The sequence below is a fragment of the Malaclemys terrapin genome, chromosome 1, assembly GCF_027887155.1.
Source record: "Malaclemys terrapin pileata isolate rMalTer1 chromosome 1, rMalTer1.hap1, whole genome shotgun sequence".
Lineage (NCBI taxonomy): Eukaryota > Metazoa > Chordata > Testudines > Emydidae > Malaclemys > Malaclemys terrapin.
In genome coordinates, this window is record NC_071505.1 from 351555562 (window position 1) to 351577644 (window position 22083).

General features: G+C 51.6%; 3 protein-coding genes across 3 annotated transcripts; all 3 read right to left on the minus strand.

Annotated features, from left to right (window-relative positions):
• Positions 1 to 6585: 6585 nt before the first annotated feature.
• On the minus strand, positions 6586 to 8274 carry LOC128833023 (ubiquilin-1-like). The gene has a single exon (XM_054020884.1). It carries the CDS (start codon positions 8272 to 8274, stop codon positions 6586 to 6588), a length of 1689 nt encoding a protein of 562 aa, XP_053876859.1.
• A 3817-nt stretch (positions 8275 to 12091) lies between these two features.
• Positions 12092 to 13036, minus strand: LOC128833027 (olfactory receptor 51I1-like). Its single transcript, XM_054020898.1, has one exon. The coding sequence runs from the start codon at positions 13034 to 13036 to the stop codon at positions 12092 to 12094; it is 945 nt and encodes a 314-aa protein (XP_053876873.1).
• Positions 13037 to 19473: 6437 nt separating this feature from the next.
• LOC128846828 (ubiquilin-1-like) lies at positions 19474 to 20434 on the minus strand. Its single transcript, XM_054046104.1, is given in 2 exon segments — positions 19474 to 19533; positions 19535 to 20434. Coding segments are annotated over 2 exon segments (960 nt in total).
• Between the last annotated feature and the right edge of the window lie 1649 nt (positions 20435 to 22083).

Genomic DNA, 22083 nt, shown 5'->3' on the forward strand with positions numbered 1-22083 from the left:
CAAGGGTCACAACCTTGCTGGAAGCCCGTGAGCAGAGAGGCAGCTAAAAGCAGTGCCCCAAACCACCCAGCGCTGGCCCCAGCAGCCGGCCAGACCGGGGGCTGGGCTGTGTTTCTCCAGAGACAGAAGCTGCATTTTCTCTCTTTGCTGGTCTTTCCTCTCCCCTCTTGTCCAGGTTTGTCTTGGAAAAGGGATCAGACTTTAACAGCAGCTGCCAGGACAGCTCCAGCCCGTGTGAACTCACTTCTTTTCTGACCCGACCCCCAAAGGACAGTTATGTAATGCCTGTAATGCCATCCCACAGCGGTTCTCAAACGCGGCCATCAGGGGCTTTTCTTGTAGCCACAGCCTTCTGGGCTGTTACTGGGGGGGAAAGTAGCAGCCCCTCCCTGTTGCTCTTGGATGCACCGCCTTGGTGTTGGTTGCTGGGGCCGCCAGCAGTAGTTGGCCCCTGCTCCCCCTGGGGCACAATGCTGGGGGACCAGGCAGCCTGTGACTTCCCCACCTTCCTGGGGTGATGGGGTTCAGGCTTCGGGCTTCAGCCCTGGGGTGGCAGGGCAAAGGGGCAGCAGGCTCTGACCACAAGGCTTTGGGCTCCAGCCCCCACCCACCCCCATTGCCCTTGGCTCTTGCTGCCTTCCCCGACCCCCCATCCAGGGCTTAATTTGTCCCCAGGCTTGCCAGGGCTGAGTCAGTCTACTGTGAAAAGCAACACTTGTATGCTTGTTAATATCGCTTTTCACAACAGCCTTAGCTGGCAATAAACCAATGACAATGATTTGGCCGTGTCTATGCACATATTTATTTGTCCTAAAGCTAATCAAGTATTTTAGGAAAATGTGTGAGAGCGGCCACCAGCAAGAGTTGGTGGCCACACTCTGTGACCACCACAAATGTTGTCCTGAAAAACCCTGAAGAGACTGTCAAACCGGGGCTTGTCTCCTTATAAAACCTCTCCACGGGGAAAGGGAATAAGAGGGAGTGTTAAAAACGAAAGCCTCACCTCATACTTTCCATTGCAAAGGTTTTCACGCTTTCCCCTCTTTTTTGGTGTCTTTAATAAAAGTAGACAGATTCGTAATGGTGGCTGTTACCCTGGGAGCCACCAGTGATAACTGGGCACAAAATCCTGGACCGCATTGAACTGTTTACTGCTGCAACATTCATATACCCCTTAGCCCTGGGTGGGCCCCTTTTCAGCCCCTCAGTGGTCATCCAAAGCTCGGAATGAAATGTTCCTTGGATGCCCGCAGCGCCTTGCAGGGGGCAGATGGATTTGAAGTGTCATGGAGACTTGCTCATCTGCACATGGTTAAACCGAATCGCCAGATGTGAGGGAAGAAACAGGGAACAGATTGGGAGGATTCTGGGAAGAAGAATGGTCACTTGCCTCTGATCCAAAATCAGCCGAAGTCAATTTCAGTGGGCTTGGAATCAACATGTCGCTGAAGGTCTAAGATTCAGCGTGTTGGCTACACAGTCACTGAGCCACACCTTCCCCATCTGTAAAATGGGCACGGTGACACCACCCTCCCTTCCTGGACGTTTCTGAAGTGCCACTCCAAGTGTCTTCTGTATAAGGCACTACATAGTTTACAAAAGCTCTTCTTCCCTGGGAGATCTGCAGAAGAAAGAGCCCACGTGGTTCTTATCGACCCCATGACAAGGAATGGAGTTTAGGTCTTCTCCTGCCCTCGCATTTGGCTAACCTTCCTTGATGATTTTCATAGCAATCCCTTTCACCTTTGCATTGCTTTCCCGGCCTTGAACTCTTCTCTCCTTGCACACATCTAGGCTGAGGTGGGGACTTCCCCAGCACATCCTGTTAGCTCTTTACAACCCCCACTTCAGACCGGTGCCTTCACCCCGACAGGTGTGGTGGTTATTGCACAGAGGGAGCGTGGGGCGGAATGCAGCAGAGCATGGTCAAGAGTTGCAACACTAGGTGCCTGCAATCAGGAGCCTACATAAGAAGCCTGATTTTCAAAACCACTGGATCCCCTGCATCCGAAGAAGTGGGCTGTAGTCCACGAAAGCTTATGCTCTAATAAATTTGTTAGTCTCTAAGGTGCCACAAGTACTCCTGTTCTTCTTTTTGTGGATCCCCTGGCCGCCCCCGGGGGCGTGAGTGAGAACAGCTGGGCGCTCGGCAGGAGCCGGACTTTTATGTTTGACGATCTTGGCCTGATGCCACTAGGGTGACCAGATGACCCGATTTTATAGGGACAGTCCCGATTTTGGGGTCTTTTTCTTCGATAGGCTCCTATTACCCCCACCCTCGTCCCGATTTTTTACACTGGCTGTCTGGTCACCCCAGATGCCACGCAGCCTTGTCCCGCGGCGTGCAGCGATACTAGACACGTGCACAAGTCAGGTGAACTCCTGCTCCTGTTAATATTTAACGCTAGGATAAATGATACAGGCATTGCAGGCTGCAGCGCTGGAAAAGCGTCCGGACGGGGAGGAGGTGGTGAAGTCAGAGTTGCTACCGGAGCTCCAGCAGTGGAAGGGCTGCACCCCGCTTCGCAGCTGTGACCCACGCGCTCCGTTTTCTGTCGCGTCAATCAGGCCAATCCAGATTACATTTAGATTCAAAGTAATTGGCTGTGCCCTGCTCTGGGGCATATGCAGATTGAAAACAAGCACAAAAACCCCACCAGGTCCATCAGAATCTCAGCAGGATACGCCAAAGGGCCCGCAGCAAAGGCAATTACACACCACAGCATTTTGCTAACAAAATAACCCCCAAACCGACACCCCTCCCCCAACCCAACAAAAAATGCTGGCAGCAGATGCTGCGGAGGGAGGGATAAGAGCACTGGAGGAGTGGGACAACCTGCCCCTCATGGAGATGGAATCCTGGTCTCTAGTCGACTTACATTCTGAAGCACAGGGTTGAATTTCCCTGCCAACTGTTGTGTAATGAGTTGTCATTAGCTATGTGACGAAGTGGGGTGTTTCCCTTTGTTATGTTGCCTGTGAGTCTCACTGTCCTGTACTAATACGGTGTGTGCCTCAGTTTCCCTGTGTGCTGCACCAATGCCTAGCTGGTGAGAACTGGGTGTGTGACTTTTGCTGAGGCCCTCGGGGGCAGGTCAGGCTGCCCGATGCCCTTTGTCACCTGAGACCCCAGAGGGGGATGCGACCAGGTGACACTTTGCTGGGGAGGCAGGACAAAGCCCAGGGGAGGAGCCACGGCCATATTGGAGGCCAGGCAGCGGGGGCCAGGGCAGTCTGCTGTGGGGGACTTGGGGAGGGGGGAGTCCAGGGTGTCTGGCTCAGGATTCCCCCAAGATGGGCTTGGCTGAAAGTCACTGATTTCTGTGCTAACAAGCTCTGTTCTACGCTGTAATCCTGTCGACTAATAAACCTTCCGTTTTACACACTGGCTGAGAGTCACGGCTGACTGCGGCGTGGGGGTGCAGGGCCCTCTGGCTTCCCCAGGAGCCCGCCTGGGTGGACTCGCTGTGGGAAGTGCCTGGTCAATGTGGGTGCTGAATGCTCTGAAGTCAGACCCAGGAAGGCCGAAGCCACGTAGGCTTCTTACCCGGGCAACAGTGGGCATGCTACCCCAGAGTCCTGCCTGGCTTCATTTCGAGCAGCTCCAGCACGTCGGCCCGGTGACTCCGGGACAAGCTATGATCCCGCCAGACCTTTTCAGTTTCACTCAGTGCCACGTTGTTCTTGTGTTAGGAGACAGGGAGCGCAGCAGTGTTGCCGGCACAGGGGCCCGAGGATAGCAACAGTGAGGTTCGGTGCCCAGAGTGCTTCACGCCAATAAACAGACCGGGGTGGAGAAACAATCAAAGTTTATTTGAGATCTCAAAGTGGTGCAAGGAGACAGGCAAGTCTCAAATCAAGCACACCAGCAAAAACAGTTTCTCTCTTCTTTATACACTTTACAACTAAGCCCCCCCTCTCTCCCCCTCTCTACCACCCCCCTACTCCCCCTCCCCTCTCTACCAAAGGCATGTTATATATTTAAGCAACTAAATCATTCTAGGGCTATAAATCTAGCTTGTTAGTAACTTCTCCCTAAACTGTTATTTGGTCCTGTTTACCCTTAGTTTATTACCCCTTCCCCAGCTAGAAACATGTAAACCTCATCGTTATCGTTTGGTACCTGGTATGAGCAAGGTCGTAATTACTAACGGGCTATTTACACATTCCAATTCCTGTCCTTGGTTGTCGAGGTCGATCAGAGTTAAACATGGAAGAACTCTGGCTCAGGCAGGCCTAGTAACCCCAACAGCAGCTCCCGAGTGCCCGTCTCCAAACCATTCATTATTGTATAGACTTTTATTTCACCGTTTGGGCCATGCTCTGACCTGCACATTTCATCCCCTGCCAGCTCCTGGCCCAAAGAATAACTCTGATTAACCAGCTGTCTTACCCTGGAGCCAGAGAGGCCTCTAAAGGCGGGGGCTGGCCTAGCGTGTAACCCACTGGGGAGCGTGGGTTAGGAGTCCCAAGCTGTGCCCAGCCACAGAGGACAGGCGTCTGCTCCAGACCCACCCTGAGCGCCTGGGTCTTTAGCTCTCTGGGTGCCTGTGCCAGTGGGTACTGTCTCACCAGCAGAGACGGCAGAACAGAGCCCAGGGCCCAGCACTTGGGGCTTGTCTGCACAGGGGTGTTGTTTTGTGGGATATATTTTTGCACAGAACCTTTTGTGGAATCACGCACCTGAAATAATTGCGTCCACACGGCCGGCTCCACTTACTTGCCTCTGAATCAGCGCGAACCTGTCGCCGCACTGACTCCATCCCCGTCGCAGTTCACAACAAAGGGGCCAGTTCGTCGGAAAGAATCACGAGGCGTTGGCACAAGTAATTTTCATGCAAAAAAATTAATTGCAAAACACACGCACACGTGGACACACACGCACAGAGCCATGGAGACAAGCCCTGCGCGTGAGCTGCTGTGCCCAGGAGGGGGGCTTTGTGGAGAGGGAACAGACTCAGGCCCCAGGAAGCCTGTGCTTGGTTCCTCGCTCTGCCACAGGTTTACTCTGAGGCCTTGGGCAAGTCACTGAAGCAGAAATTTTCTACCTTGGACACTAATTTTGGGTGCCCGGACTTAAGGTCCCTCCTGTAGGTCACTTTTGGACAATGTGGCCTTAATTTCTCTGTCCCTCAGATCTCCGTCTGTTACATGGAGACGTGAACCTTCCCTGCCTCACAAGGTGGGGGGCATGAGGACATAGTCACAGACATGTGGGAGGCATCCAGGTATTTGGGCACCTGCCTGCATGTTTAGGCACCAAGTACCTTTAAAAATCTGGCCTTCAGATACCACAGTGTTGGGGAACTAACTAGAGAGGCTAGTTAGCTAGTTAGCTTGGCTTGGTAGTTAGGACACATAGGTAGCTAGGATAGATAACAGGACCAAATCCACCCTGATATCAACAATGTTGAGAAACACTGATCTAGAGAGCTCAAACCATCCTGCAAGAGCCAATTAAAACTCGCCATCCCTAGGATGCTGATAGGAAAGGAGTATGGAGAATTTGTGACTTACCCAAGAGAAAGTCACCAGCCACAATGGGAAAGGAGACCAAGTCTAGTGCCCCATCGGCTAGACTGCATAGCCTCCTTACGTGACTATCAAACCCTTACATGATGATGATTATTCACTATTTGTATTATTGTAGTGCTTAGGAGCCGATGGACCAAAACCCCGCTGTGCTGGGTGCTGTACAAACACAGACCAAAAAGACAGTCCGTGCCCCAAGGAGCTCACAAGGTAGGTATGAGACAAGAGAGAAGAGATGGATACAGCCCAATGAGGAAACACAACATTGAGACAATACTGGTCAGCATGAAGGTCTCAGCACAGCAGCAGTCTAAGCACTGGCCAGTTTTTTTGTAGCCTCACAGCAAAGGGGAGTTTTGAGGCGGGATTTGAAGGAGGGCCAGAAAGTGGGTTTGTGGATGTTGAGGGGGGAGTTCCCCCTTGTGTCCGGAGCAGCCCCCAGAATCAACGCGGTGGAGGGCCTGGCACAGCCCGGATCCTTCACATCCTGTGCTCGGGTTAGGCAATGCAGGAGCTTCCTACACAACCAACGCCAGGTTAATTGCGCGGAAGGGTTGGGAGCTCGTGTCCAGCTGAAGAGAACAGGTGGTTTTGGGTCGTGGCCCTCCCCTGGAGATCCAGTAGTTAGGGACCTAAAAAGACCCTCTGATAATCAACCATGAAGACAAGCAGTGGAAGGAGAGACCAACTCCTCCATGTGTTCCTCTGCCCACCACTGTCCCTCCCTTGTGTGGCTGGAGCTTAGGCCATCAGTAAACAGATGGGTGCTACAAATGACAGCACGTCAATTACGGCTGGAGGCTAATATTTTAATAGGAAATTAATTTTTGAGAGCTGTAGGCCCGACAGACCAATGCTCATGGAGTAATGATCGCTGATAGTCACACTGCACCCTAAGCTTGCTTTGAACTCAGAGGCATTGATTCCCCACTGCTTGAAGAAAACTACTGCTCAGGACGCATCGTGATCAGCTTTAGTTTATAGCAAGAGAGAGTAACAAGAGTCCAAAGGACAGAGCCCCAACCAGCTTAGTCTTCAGAGCCAACAGAAGGGCTAACGTGGCCAGGATGGCTGGGAGCCCAGTAGTTTGTCTATCGCAGCGTTGATGTCTCCACCAGCCTCTCTCAGAGCTTGTACGTTGGCTTCGTGGTTCAGGAAACCCATTAAGTAGAGCTGCTCCAGCTGCTGCTGGAATTGGGCTTCAGGAGTTTGGGGAAGTGGGGGACTTGCCTGACCAAGACCCTGCGTGATTTGCCCAATGTTACAGGGCTGGCACCCCGACTCGGCTGATCCTGGTGCTGGGGTTGCATTCTCACGTGGCTCAGAACCAGTCCTGGTTACTTCTCTGCCATCGGTAGGGCTTCCCGCTGCCCCTGAGCCAGGAGCGCTGCCTCGGGTGAACCTTAGCACCTCCATCCCCAGGGTCTGGAAACCCTGCTGAATCTGGAACAGAGCCTTGGTGGCTCTCGGGTTTGCCATCACTAACAGCATGTCTGGTCTGTGCAGCAGCTGGAGGAGGGCTTGGAGCTCCCGTGCTACTTCTTGTTGGGGATGCGGGATACCAACAAACCGGGGGTTACTCAGCATGAAGTGCACGATGAGACTGGGGTTCTGGCTCAGGGCCTGCATTATATTCCTCATGTAGTGGACAGACAGGACGCTCTGGAAAGGCAAAGCATTCCTGGGTATCGCTTGCAAGGCGTTCTGCACTTCCGGCGGGTTACATATCCCAGCTGTGGCTCCAGGTCCCCCAGGTGGCACCCAGGGGCTCTGCCCCATACTGCAGTTTGGGCTGTTGCTGACATGAATACTCCCAACGTCAGTGCCATGGTTGCGATGGGGGATGCAACTCTGTGGACCAAACTGAGAGGCCCAAGGGTTCGGTAAAGGGTCCCTGTTTTCTGTGGGGGACGGTTGGCTGAGCCCCGCTGGGGGCGGCTTGTTCCGGGGTGGGTCACTCCCACACTGCGCCTCTGGTCCGTTCAGCGTTGGCTTCGGAGTATCAGGGAGCATTTGCCACAAGACTTTGTCTCCACCCAGCAGCGGAGTCTGGCTCCTGTTTGTCAGTATTTCCTGCATCATCGCTGGGTTCCTAATGAACTCGATCATTTCTCGCAGGAGGGCTGGGTTGTTCCAGATGTGTCTGACCTCTGGATTCTGCTGCACAAACTGCTGGAACAGGGGGTTTTCCCTTAAGAACCGTGTTATCAGGTCGGCGTTTGACAGCATGCTCTGGACAAAGGGATTTTCCAGAATCTGTAGCATCATCTCGGGGTTGACCACCAGCAGCTGCTGGAGCTCATTTAGGACACCTAAAATGCTGGGTGCGTTCCCACCTAGCACGCTCAGATCTGCCAGACCAGCTGAGCCAGGAGCACCTCTGCCCAGGGACGTGCCGTTGGGTGGTGCAGGGAGGGTGGCAGCATGCATGCTGGCGTTCATTTGCTGAGCTTCCTGGTCCTCTGCTCTTGTTTGTGGCCTGATGACGAGGTGGATGGTGAATCCATCCTGGATCCCGGCCTGGCTGAGAGTATCTCGGTCGTTCACAATCTTCCCAGCAAAGATCAAGAGGAGCAGGTTGGTGGGAGCACGGAAGCGCTTGGCGATTTCGTCCCGAAAGTCGGCAATGGTGCTGTTCTCCCACACTGCAAACTCCTCCCTTTCCTTGAGGGTCTTCACTGTCACTTTGATGATCTGGGGCTCTGCAGCGGTGCCGCCGGAGCCCTGTCCCTTTCCAGCCATGGCTAACACGATGCTGGTCCCTTCCCGAAAAGCAGAGAGACCAGAGACTTAGAGGGGCTGGGGATGTCTAGAGACCAAATCCAGAGCACTCATGTCAGCTGGTGCGGCGCCCCATGCTGCTCCCCTGCTCACAGCTTCCTAACCTCCTGGCTTGCCCGGGTGGACTGTGACATCCCTGCTGATGTCACTGTGAGCAAGAAACCACATGGACACCTGCCTTATTCCCCGTGCATAGGCATAGGTAGAAGAGAGGTCCTGGAGGCCAAACGTAGCCTGCTAGGTAAGAAATTGAATCATAGAATCATAGAATATCAGGGCTGGAAGGGACCTCAGGTGATCATCTAGTCCAACCCCCTGCTCAAAGCAGGACCAATTCCCAACTAATGCATCCCAGCCAGGGCTTTGTCAAGCCTGACCTTAAAAGCCTCTAAGGAAGGAGATTCCACCACCTCCCTAGGGAACCCATTCCAGTGCTTCACCACCCTCCTAGTGAAAAAGTTTTTTCCTAATATCCAACTTAAACCTCCCCCACTGCAACTTGAGACTATTACTCCTTGTTCTGTCATCAGGTACAACTGAGAACAGCCGAGCTCCATTCTCTTTTGAACCCCCTTTCAGGTAGTTGAAAGCAGCTATCAAATCCCCCCTCATTCTTCTCTTCTGCAGACTAAACAATCCCAGTTCCCTCAGCCTCTCCTCATAAGTCATGTGCTCCAGACCCATAATCATTTTTGTTGCCCTCCGCTGGACTCTTTCCAATTTTTCCACATCCTTGATTTTCCCTCTGTGTGGTTCCTCGTTGGAGCTTGGAAAGGTTAAAAAGTCAGGCGTGCCCCAGCCTGCTGAGGAGGGCGCTGACCCCAGGGCTCGAACCCAACCTGTGAACACATATCCAGACCCCGCGCGCTGTCTCCCCAGCGTACGCCCTCCTATGGGGCCCTGCGGTGCTGCTGCTGCAGGCGAGCCCTTCGCCCCCAGAAGCCAGTCTCCGGGGACGCCCGTCTCTCCGCTTTCTCTTTGCAGGCCAGTGGAGGATGCTGAGCTGTTGGGACTGCAGACACCCCAGTGGGGCAGACATGGGGGGAAAGGAGGGTCTGTAAAAATGTCCCCCACAAGAACCCATTGTAGTTCTGTGCTGTGGGGAAAGCTGAGAGGGCGTGGACAGGTTGGATATGTCCATTCATTCCACCACCAGCCCCCACATCGGCAGGGGGTGGGGAATTTCTCTGGCCACTCCAGTCCCAGCTGTCTGTCACTTTGGGGATGAACTTTTCCATGCTGTTCAGACCCACTGGAAGACTCTGTCCACAGCCCATCACAGGGCTGCCCTGGCATCATCTCCCTGTGCCTGGGAGAGGTGGGGTCAGGGCTCTGCCCATGGGCAGGGGTATATGGTCTGCAGCCACTACTGATGGCCCAGAAATTGGCTGCCCCCATCCCCACTGCTGCTTCTTCATTCAGGAAGGTCTTTGGCATTGATTGGCTTCCCGAAAACCTCATGTACCCTGCCTGGTCCCTCTGTGATGTCATAGCTGGATGTGTCTGCCACATCTCTCTGTGATGTCATAGCGGGATGTTTATGCCCCTCTGTGATGTCATAGCTGGATGTTTCTGCCACGTCCCTCTATGATGTCAGGTGGATGTTCCTGGGGAAATAATTAGCCTTCTTCCCTCTTTAAATTATTAACAACGTATGTGCAAAAAACCCCTCGTGAGAATTTATGGGAGTAACAACTGAATTGTAAGCACACGATAAAGCGAATGAGCTGCACCGGGGATGTTTAGGAAGCGTAAAAGCTCCATCGCTGGCCCCCAATAATAACTAGTCACTACTGAGCGATGTTTCTGTGAGACGGGCACGGGCATTTCTCACTGAATGGACATGCTGTAAATCTGTGATTCAGAAATATCCCATTGTTTCATTCCTATAATGTAAAGTATTGAAATGACTAAATCATATGATAGATTCATATAATAGAACAGTCCAAATGAAATGAAAAAAAAAATAAATCAAACTGGAATGTTTTTACCTCCTTTAAACAAAAAAGGCTGACATCAAATGAAACAAGAAAGTCAAAATGATTCATTTTGACACATCTCCCTTGGAAATGTCATCAAATGGACACCGTCCTGTGGAGCGTTTTGGTTCTGGAAATGGCGTTTTCGGACAGAAAAGCGTCCCATGAGCACTGTGCCACCCGCTCTAGTGAATAGCCTTTCCGATGCAAACGGCATCACCACTGTGCAGCACTGTCCTCGCCTTCCCACTGCTCTTCCCAGTCCCTCAGTGCCAGCAATGGCAACTTTCACAGTGCCTGCATAAGAACAGCCAGACTGAGTCAGACCAATTCCATCCAGCCCAGTCTCCTGTCTTCCCACAGTGGCCAGTGCCAGGGGCCCCAGAGGGAATGAACAGAACAGGGAATCAGCAAATGATCCATCCTCTGTCGCCGATTCCCAGCTTCTGGCCAACAGAGGCTAGGGACACTGAAGGAACAGACATGGACACCGTGTAGAGTAGGGACGACAAATACAAGTTATGTCATGGGCCCATTGCATTGCAAAGTATTTCTGTCCATCTCCTTATTCCTCAAAGCTGTTTATCTGTTCTGGAATATACATAGCCAAGCAAAGTGCGGTCGCACATGCAACCCAATGGCACGTCTCTGTTTATTTGTCTGTCTGTAACGCGATGAAGTTTGAATGCGGCAGGCAATCAATACACAATTTCAAGGAATATTCTAGCCATCAGCGGGTGAAGCCCTGTGGATGTTGGTGGCAATCAGCAGAACAGAAAAGGAGAAAAGGGGAACACAATGAGGAGTCCTTGGCATCTGGTTAGCAGAACCAGCAGCTTCAGCCACCTCGGGAATTGGCTCTAGATCAAAGCAGTGGTTGATGGGAGCCATACACACCTCCCAGCATAACAACTGCCCCCCCGTCTCAGCTCAGGCCATCCAAAGCAGTTTCAAATATTGCCCCTTTGGAAGACTTCTCTGACAGACAGAGAGAAAAGAACTGAGAATGTGGGAGGGGGTGAACGGGGTCGGGGGATTTGCATGAATTCCCTTAAATGGGGGGTGGCACATAGTGAGTTTGTGGGATGCAACAGAAGGACGCCTGGAGCCCCTGGTGTGTGCAAGTTGCTCAATTTGGCCTCCCCCCAGTTACAGCTATTGTTAATCTACTGCTTTGAGATAGTGCTGGCCCCCGTCGCAAACAGGACAGACAGACGCCCCTGCTGCAGAACTGAATCGATTTACACCAGAAAGTGATAGATTTGAGAGGGGTCTGTCCTTCTCCCTATTTGCATTTTGTATTGAGGTGCCGGGCACTGCTCACACCCACTGGAAGCCACAGCCCCTGCCTCAAAAGACTGATAGACTTTGACTGCCTTTAACATCTAAAACTGTAATTTAAAAACATAAGACAGTCGTTCTCAAACTTTTGTACTGATGACTCCATTCACAGAGCAAGCCTCGGAGTGCGGCCCCCCTTATAAATTAAAAACATGTTTTTTATCTATTTAACACCATTATAAATGCAGGAGGCAAAGCAGGTTTGGGGTGGAGACTGACAGCTCGCAACCCCCTGTAATAGCCCCATGACCCCTGAGGGTTCCCAACCCCCAGTTTGAGAACCCCTCACATAAGAGGAGACAACAGAATCTTTTGCAGGCAACTGCCTATACACAGTTTGAATTGTTCTAGTATTTTATCATTGGAGAGGTTTGAATGTCCTCTGAGAAGATACGACGTTCAGCCAACTGCCCATTCAAAATTCGTCCAACAAAACCATATCTGACACAACTCCCAGTTCAGAGTAAGTCTCTGGAGAATATTCGGGAGATCCCCTTGCGAATCTCCTTTGTCTTCACGCTGTAAACAATTGGGTTTAACACAGGGGGGACAAAGAGGTAGGCATAGGACAGAAGAATATGCACAAGACGAGGGGCATTTCCCCCAAACCTGTGCATAATAGAGACAGCAATTATTGGGACATAAAAGAGTAAGACGGCACAGATGTGCGAGACGCAGGTGTTCAGGGCCGTGAGGCGCTGTTCATAGGATGCAATATTAAAAACAGACCTTAGAATCTTAACGTACGATAGGATGATGAACACTGAGTCTAAGCCGTAAGTGACAAGGATGGCAAACAATCCGTAGATGTTATTGATGGTTGTGTCCGCACATGCCAGTCTCATCATGTCCGGGTGCAAGCAGTAGGCGTGGGAGAGGACATTGCCTTTGCAGATTGGCAGCCGTTTAATCAGAAAGGGGAAAGGGAGGAGCATGCTGGTACTTTTAATCACAACGGCCAGTCCGATTCTCACGATCCTGGGGTTGGTCAAGATGGCCGCGTAGCGCAGCGGGTTGCAGATGGCGACAAAGCGATCAAACGACATGGCCAGTAAAATCCCCGACTCCATGAAGGAAAAGGAGTGAATGAAAAACATCTGAGCCAGGCAGGCGTCGAACGCGACGTCTGTGACATCGAAGCAGAAGATGCCGAGCACCGTAGGCAGGGTCGACAGCGACATACCGAGGTCGTTCACTGACAGCATGCACAGGAACAAATACATGGGCTGATGGAGACGTCGCTCTGCCCAGATAATGCAGAGGACAGTGCAATTCCCTACAATGGCGGTGATGTAGACCACACAGAAAGGGATCGAGATCCAGTGGTGAGCAGCTTCCTGGCCTGGGAAGCCCGTCAGTTGGAATGTGGCAGGATGGAAGCTGGTGCTATTGAAATCCACCATGCTGAGCAGTCGCTGTCCCGATCAGCTCCAACCCCCTGTGTAAATGCAAAATGAACCTGAGAGTTACCCCGAGGCCAGGTGACCGGGAAGGGAGCTGCAGTTCAGCATTGACTTGCAGAATCCCAGTGTACAAGGGCCCTCTCCTGCGAGCCTGGGGCTGCTCTCCCCAGGGAAATCAAGGAGGAGTTGTTCTGAATCCAGCCAGAGCCAGGGTCCAAGAATTCATTCCCAGCCCTAGCTCGTTCAAAGGGAACCAAGAGATTCTGCTCCCACAGTTCCGCTGTCCACAGTTCTAGAACGTTCCTCAGGAAGGAGGTTGGTGAATTGGTCACATTCAGAGGAGCAGTAAGGGGCACATTGTTAACAGCAAGGGAAATTAACCCTTCACAAGGGCAGGTGTGAATTCCCCGTCACTGGCAACGGAGACTGCTCTAGTTCAGTGGTTCCCAAACTTTAACAGCCCACGAACCCCTTTCACTAAATTGTGAAATCTCGTGACCCCCTCCTAAAAATGAATATTTTCAGGGATTTAAGTTTAAATTTCCACAGTGTGATGGATGCCCCAACTGCCGGGACCCGGAATCTATGAACCTCTGAAAAATATTTTTAATTGAAACTTTTTTTAACGAACATAGAAAAACCAGAAACCAAAAATGTTTTTGTGAAATGTTTGTTTGGCTTTTGTTTTAAAAAAAATGGTTTCTAATAAAAATAAATTCATTTTTGGTTTTCAAAAATCAGAAAATGTTTCATGAAAACAGTTTTTGAAAATGGACCATTTTTCCGTTTCAGTTTTTTGTAAATTTTTCTTGGGGAATTTTGAAAAATGTGAAAAAAATTCAAAACTTTCTGTGAAAAATGCTTGGTATTTTTCACCCACCTCTAGTTTCGGGTGAGGTTGTGACTGGTGGTAACGAGGAGGGCTGTGGTTCTGGCTTTAGATGAGATTTGGCAAATTCCTGGGGCTTGGGCTGGGGTTTGGGCTACCAGCTCCCCTGCTGACGGGGGCAGGGCTCGGGCTGCCGGCCCCAACTGCCTGGCCCCGCTCTCCCTGTGGCTCAGGGTGTCTGCCCTGCAAGCGGGTCCCACCTGCAGTCTCCAATGCCCGGGGTCCTCTGTCTGCCATTAGTGAAATTTTTCTGGATAACCCCCTGTAACGTTCTGCAAACCCCCAGGGGTTTGCGAACCCCAGTTGGGGAACCACTGCTCTAGTTCACACAGGAATGAATTCAGGGCAGGTCTCTGGCCTGTGCAATGCAGCTGATCAGAGTGGTCCCTTCTGGCCATAAATCTATGAAGCTGGGCCAGCCTGCGAATAGCTCCTCTCCACCCCCCGTCCCTCTCATGCCGCCCTCCCCCAGACAGCAGCGGGACGGCTGGAAACCTGCACGCCGGCTCTGACTCTGGCCCAGTGCAAAGTGTGGCAAGGCCACGACCCCTCCGTGCGTCTGAGCTCGGCCTCCCAGCTGGGCGCTGGGACTTCCCGCCTCAGACAGGGATGCCGCTAAAAGCAGAATCGGGACCTGCGTTTAACTGTGCTCTGCATTACGCCCTACGACCGCCAGCCCTCTTAGACTCTTTGAGGTGGGGAAAGGACAGATTGATTATTGCTCATGAATGTTCATGTGATTCCGCAGCCCCAGGTGCACATCAGCACTTTACACAGGATGAAAGGGACAGGCCCCAGCCATGAGAACACACAGGTTGCAGGCTGGCCCCTGTGCTCCCCTACACACTGGCTGTGCAGTGCTGTGGAGCTCAGTAGGGCTGGACAGCCCATAAACCTGGGCAGGATTTGTCCCTAAGGCTACGTCTGTGCTGCAGGCCAGAGGGGTGAATCCCCTGCTCACGGATCCCGCCCGTGCTAGCTTCCATCCAGCTGGAGCGTGGGGCTGGCGGCAGGGGCAGGGCTGAGCTGTGCCGAATACATACCGACCTGCAACCGTGTGTGTGTGTCTGGGTGTGAGATTGTGTGTGTGCATGTGTGTGTGTGTGTGTGTGTGTGTGAGTGTGTGTGTCTGTGTGTGTGTGTGTGTGTCACTCCGTGTGTGTCTGTGTCTGTCTGTCTGTCTCTGTGGTGAGTGTATGTGTGGTTTTCTGTGCGCGCGCGCGTGTGTGTGTGTGTGTGAGAGAGAGAGAGAGAGAGAGATTGCGTCTGTGTGTGTCTGTGTGTGAGTGTCTGGCTATCTGTGTGTTTGTGTGTGTCTGTCTATCTCTGTGTGTGTGTGTGTGTTTGTGTAAATGTGTCTGTGTGTCTCTGTCTGTGTGCCTGTTTCTGTGGTGAGTGTATTTGTGTCTTTCTGCATGTGTGTGTGTGTATGTGAGAGAGAGAGATTGTGTATCTGTGTGTGAGTGTGTGTATGCGTGTGTGTCTGTGTGTGTGCGTCTCTGTGTGTGAAATATGCTGAAATGTTCTCGTGAAGGTTTGAAGAAACCAAGTCCGGCCAGAAGGCAGAGGTGATGGGCTGGTGTTTAGCCAGGGAACAGCGAGAAGAGCTTGATGAGATTTGATGTTCCTGCAGTGTCCCGGTGCAACCCAGAGCCCCCCAGCTCACGCACGGCCCCCCAGAAGGCAGAGGACCATTGGCCAGAGGCAATGGGGCAAATCCCTCCCCTTAACCTCCTCTAAAACCATCCCCCTGCCCCTTCGCCCGCTGCCTGCTTCTCAGTCTCAGCGCCACGAGGGGCTGTGCTCACGGCACTGCGTTTCATCCCATCCGTCCAGGAGGAAAAGCGTCCAGAGCTGCTAACAAGGAAGGGGCAGAATTTCAAAAGCAGAGATGAGAGTTCGGCACCTACGTTATCTCCTGCTAAATGGTGAAATCGATTTTAAAAGTGTCCTGATTATAAACTTTCTTAAAGCTTTATTGGACTCATATCTCCCCATAAAACTCCAAATAGAGGTGTCAGGTCACCAACCCCCTTCTCTCAACCTCAGCTGACTCACCAGGGTGGACGTGACGAAAATCTTCACCATCGAGGATAAAAGCCTCTGGACCCAGCCTGCCTGGAGTATCCGCCACGGACTGCCAGGCACGGGAGAGTATTTATCCTGTATCCTTGCAGCAGCTCCTTGGGGGTCACACAGTCCACTGGGAACTCAAGCGGAGGCTGCTGTTTGAACACGGGCTAATCAGGCAAAGAAGCCATATACAGCAGCAAGAGCTCGGTGACTTTTGCTGCTTGTATCCTTTATCCTACATGAGAACAGCAGAAAATAAGAATCACGAGGAGTCCGGTGGCAGCTTCAAGACCAACGGATTGAACAGATTCAAATCTGTTAGTCTTTAAGGTGCCACCGGACTCCTCGTTGGTTTTGTGGATACAGACTAACCCGGCTGCCCCTCGGATAGCAAATAAGAACGGCCACACTGACTCACACCAATTCCATCTAGCCCAGGATCCTGACCTGTGACAGTGGCCAGGGCCCAGGTGCTTCACAGGGAATGAACAGAACAGGGCAATGATCAATTGATCCATCTCCTGTCGTCTCCTTCCAGCTTCTGGTGAGCAGGGGCTAGGGACACTCAGCATGGTTTTCCATCCCTGCCCAACCTGGCTAATAGCCATTGATGGACCTATCCTCCATGAACGTATCTAGTGCTTTTTTGAACCTTGTTATGGTTTTGGCCTTCACAACATCCCCTGGCAATGAGTTCCACAGGTTGTACATTGTGGAAGAAGTACTTTCTTATGCTTTTTTTTAAACTTGCTCCCTATTAATTGAATTGGGTGACCCTGGTCTGTGTGTTATGTGAAGGAGAAAATAACACTTGCATATTTACTTTCCCCACACCAATGATGATTTTATAGACGTCTATCATATCCCCCCCTTACTCGTCTCTTTTCTAGGCTGAAAAGTCCCAGTCTTTTTAGTCTCTCCTCATACGGAAGCTGTTCCATACCCCCATTCATTTTTGTTGCCCTTCTCTGTACCTTTTCCAATTCTAATATATCTTTTTTGAGATGAGGCGACCAGAACTGCATGCAGTATTCAAGGTGTGAGTATGCCATGATTTATATAGAGGCAATATGATATTTTCTGTCTGATTATTTATCCCTTTCCTAATGGTACCCAATATTCTGTTCACTTTTTTGACTGCCGCTGCACATTGAGTGGATGTTTTCAGAGAACTATCTACAATCACTCCAAAATCTCTTTCTTGAGTGATAACAGCTAATTTAGATCCCATCATTTGATATGTATAGTTGAGATTATGTTTTCCAATGTGCATTATTTTGCATTTATCAACATTGAATTTCATCTGCCATTGGGTTGCCCAGTCACTCAGTTTTGAGAGATCCCTTTGTATGTCTTCACAGTCAGCTTTGGACTTATCTATCTTGAGTAATTTTGTATCATCTGCAAACTTTGCCATATTACTGTTTTCCCCTTTTTTCCAGATCACTTATGAATCTGTTGAACAGTAGTGGTCCCAATACAGACCCCTGGCGGACCCCACTATTTACCTCTCTCCCTTCTGAAAAATGACCATTTATTCCTAGCCTTTGTTTTCTGTCCATGTTACTGATCCGTGAGAGGACCTTCCTTCTTGGACCTTGCTTCTTATCCCATGATACCTTTCTTTGCTTAAGAGCCTTTGATGAGGGACCTTGTCAAATGCTGTCTGAAAGTCCAAGTCCATTATATCCTCTGGATCACCCTTGCCCACATGTGAGTTGACGCCCTCAGAGAATTCTAGTAGATTGGTGAGGCATGATTTCCCTTTACAAAAGGCATGTTGACATTTCTCCAACAAATCGTGGTCATCTATGTGTCTGAGAATTCTGTTCTTTACTATGGTTTCAACCAATTTGCCCAGTATTGAAGTTAGCCTTAGCAGCCTGTAATTGCTAGAATTGCTTCTGGAGCTTTGTTTTAAAAATTGGTGTCACATTAGCTAGCCTCCAGTCATTTGGTACAGAAGCTGATTTAAATGATAGGCTACATACTACAGTTATCCCATGTGACCCGTTACCCCAGAGCTACTCTCTAGAGAGACACAGTTACCCTGTGTCACGCCCAGTACAACACGGCTGGCACCCACATGGCCTATTGGATACTCAGTGAGCGTAAAGGGCAGGGGAGCCCTCATGGTGTCCTAGAGACAAGGCAGATGTGGATGAGCACAAGGCCTTGCGGACCATGGGTCACAGAGTGGGAAGTACAAGTCTGGCTCTCTGGATGGAAGGAAGCCATGAATAGGAACAGCCCTACACACACACACACACACACACACACACACACACACACACACACACACACACACAAACACACACACACACACACACAAGGTACAGAAGTCAGGTGTAAACGGGATTGGCCTTGGAGTGCCCTGTGGATGTGTAGCAGAGGTGAATTGGAGTGGCACCCATGTCGCATCTTAGGTGCCCTGCATGTGTGTGTGAGCGGCCTTGCGGAGTACATGGATATGGGACATTGCGGGATGGGGGTGTCCCCTCTATAGCCCTTTCCAAAGCCCACCTTTGAGAACAAGTGTGAGAATTTGGCTGTCTGGATGCACTGCATGTAAGAATGGGTCCCTCAGCCCTAGCACCCAATGCCTGGGGCACGGGACTAGAAACAGCCCGGCTCTGCAGCCCTTTGTGTGCAGACCTTCCAAACCCCATTGTAAGATGAGGGTGTAAAGTTTTGTTGTTTATTTATAGTGCCTGGTTCTCCTCCCTTCCTCCCCCTCCCCGCCGCAGGTCCTGGGCAGTGAGAGACACAAACACACAATAACAGGCAGACCTGTCCTAACACACACAAATGGGGGCAGGTGAAAGCGAGACTGAGTAGGGAAGAGACACACCCAATGATGTAGAACCCAGATCTCCGGGCTCCCAATCCAGTGCCCTGTGTCTGCTGCAAAGCAGCCTCCCAAAACCATCACTTTCCCCAGCTCTCCACAGCCACCACGAGCTCATTGGTTAAACCTTTCTATCTCCGTCCAATGACATGGTAGCGAGGGACTAGCATAGAGGGTCGCTGCCAATGCACCTCGCGCAGGACTGAGGCTGTGACCGTCCCTGAGCCAGGCTGGACAGGTTTACTGGTTAGTTCTTCCAGCCCTTCCTTGGCTCTGCACTGGAGCAGTGTCCGGAGGGGCTCTCAGCCCTCGGCACCGGCTTATCAGCGCTCCAGCCCATGCTATCGCTGCCTCCGGCCAGGGCGCACTAGGTTGAAAACCATCAGGCCCACAGAGCAGGCAGCCACCGTCTGGCCCTGAACGTGTTGTAATTAACCCCAGGCGGGGAGGTGATGCCAAAGGGCAGCATCTTTCAACTTAAATACCTGCGGGGGAGAGTGCTGCCCACTGGATGTTAGTTTATGTGTGTAATACACGGTCCTGATTTCTTAAATGTTAACATCCCGGCCCATGTTAGACCACGTATGAATCTGCTGCTGGAACTGCCAGTGTGGTCTTGTCGTATTATTACAGTAGCAAGTTCCTGACATGAATACCCCCAACGTCAGTGCCATGGTTGCGATGGGGGTGTGGAAGTCTGTGGACCAAACTGAGAGGCCCAAGGGTTCGGCAAAGGGTCTCTGTTTTCTGTGGGGGACGGTTGGCTGAGCCCTGCTGGGGGTGGCTTGTTCCGGGGTGGGTCACTCCCACACTGCGCCTCTGGTCCGTTCAGCGTTGGCATCGGAGTATCAGGGAGCATTTGCCACAAGACTTTGTCTCCACCCAGCAGCGGAGTCTGGCTCCTGTTTCTCAGAATTTCTTGCATCATCGCTGGGTTCCTAATGAACTCGATCATTTCTCGCAGGAGGGCTGGGTTGTTCCAGATGTGTCTGACCTCTGGATTCTGCTGCACAAACTGCTGGAACAGGGGGTGTTCCTTTATGAACCGTGTTATCAGGTCGGCGTTTGACAGCATGCTCTGGACAAAGGGATTTTCCAGAATCTGTAGCATCATCTCGGGGTTGACCACCAGCAGCTGCTGGAGCTCATTTAGGACACCTAAAATGCTGGGTGCGTTCCCACCTAGCACGCTCAGATCTGCCAGGCCAGCTGAGCCAGGAGTGTCTCTGCCCAGGGACGTGCCGTTGGGTGGTGCAGGGAGGGTGGCAGCATGCGTGCTGGCGTTCGTTTGCTGAGCTTCCTGGTCCTCTGCTCTCGTTTGTGGCCTGATGACGAGGTGGATGGTGAATCCATCATGGATCCCGGCCTGGCTGAGAGTATCTCGGTCGTTCACAATCTTCCCAGCAAAGATCAAGAAGAGCAGGTTGGTGGGAGCATGGAAGCACTTGGCGATTTCGCCCCGAAAGTCAGCGATGGTGCTGTTCTCCCACACTGCAAACTCCTCCCTTTCCTTGAGGGTCTTCACCGTCACTTTGATGATCTGGGGCTCTGCAGGGTTGCCGCCAGAGCCCTGTCCCTTTCCAGCCATGGCTAACACGATGCTGGTCCCTTCCCGAAAAGCAGAGAGACCAGAGACTTAGAGGGGCTGGGGATGTCTAGAGACCAAATCCAGAGCACTCATGTCAGCTGGTGCACATCCCCATGCTGCTCCCCTGCTCACAGCTTCCTAACTTCCTGGCTTGCCCGGGTGGACTGTGACATCCCTGCTGATGTCACTGTGAGCAAGAAACCACATGGACACCTGCCTTATTCCCCGTGCAGCAAGTAGTGCCCGGGTGGGGCACAAGGACCATCCCCCAATGTCGATACCATGAACAACTAATGCGAGCTGGGAAGCAAATGCCCCCGTGCAGTTAAGGAGATGTCAAATCTTCGGGTAAGAAGCATCTAATATGAAGAAATGTACCTATCTCATAGAACTGGAAGGGACCTTGTAATGCCATCGAGTTCAGTCTCCTGCCTTCACAGCAGGACCAAGTACTGTCCCTAAATCCCTAAATGACTCCCTGAAGGATTGAACTCACAACCCTGGGTTAAGCAGGCCAATGTTCAAACCGCTGAGCTATCCCTGCAGCAAAGGGGGGCAATCCCCTACTGGGGACCCACCTTCCTGATGATGTCATGGTCTCCTCTCAGACTGACGACACCCCTCCGAGGCAGGAACCCCAGTTATTAGGATGAGACAGGTAATAGTAATGGGGGATTTCAGTATTAGAAATATAGATAGTTGGGTTTGTGATGGCTGGGAGAACCATACAGTGAACTGCCTGCTAGGTGCAAAGGTAGTGGATCTCATGAGACATCTAGATAACCTTACAGGTAGTGCTGGGGAGGAGCCGGTGGTCGTGGTATATGTAGGTACCGGTGACATAGGGATAGGTAGAAGAGAGGTCCTGGAGGGCAAACGTAGCCTACTAGGTAAGAGACTGAAGTCCAGGACCTCCGTGGGAACATTCTCTGAAATGCTCCCAGTTCCATGCGCAGGGCCAGTCAGACAGGCAGAGGTGCAGTGTCTCAATGCGAGGATGAGACAGTGGTGCGGGGAGGAGGGATTCAGGGTTATTAGGAACTGGGGAACCTTTTGGAGAAGGAGTGGTCTAGACAGGAGGGATGAGCTCCATTTGCACCAAAAACGGAACCAGATTGCTGGCATGCAACATTCAAAAGGTTGTACGATTGCTCTCTAAAATACATCAGAGGGACAAATACCAGGGAGGAAGAGGAGTTATTGAATGTGGACACAAGAACAAATGGATACAAACCAGCCATCAACCAGTTTAGGCTTGAAATTAGAGGAAGGTTGCTGACCATGAGAGGAGTTGATGGTTAGAGCTCCAGCCATTTACCCTTCCCTCCACCTCCCAGAAGGGCCTGTCTTCACACTGAAGACAGGCCCCTCTGGGAGGCTGAGGAGTTTGGTGCCCGTTATGTGACGCGCCCTGGAGGCAAGGCAGCACTGCGGGTTTGTAATGTTCCTCTTGCTGCATTTCAGTCACCAAGGAAACTGTTAAAAAAAAAATGAAGCTGACCCATGTGTTCCCCGCCCCTCCCCGTGCTGCTGGAATCCGTAATTCCCTGTTATTGGGCCAACGCCAATGTGCCCGAGGGAAGAGTCAGTCAAGCCTAAAGCCTGGTAACGCGCGTGTGTCAAGTGAGCCGTGTGCACGACTGGCTGCA

Excerpts from the sequence above, each read along its gene's own strand:
- LOC128833023 (XM_054020884.1), bottom strand. The coding sequence starts at position 8,274 with ATGGCTGGAAAGGGACAGGGCTCCGGCGGCACCGCTGCAGAGCCCCAG.
- LOC128833027 (XM_054020898.1), bottom strand. The coding sequence starts at position 13,036 with ATGGTGGATTTCAATAGCACCAGCTTCCATCCTGCCACATTCCAACTG.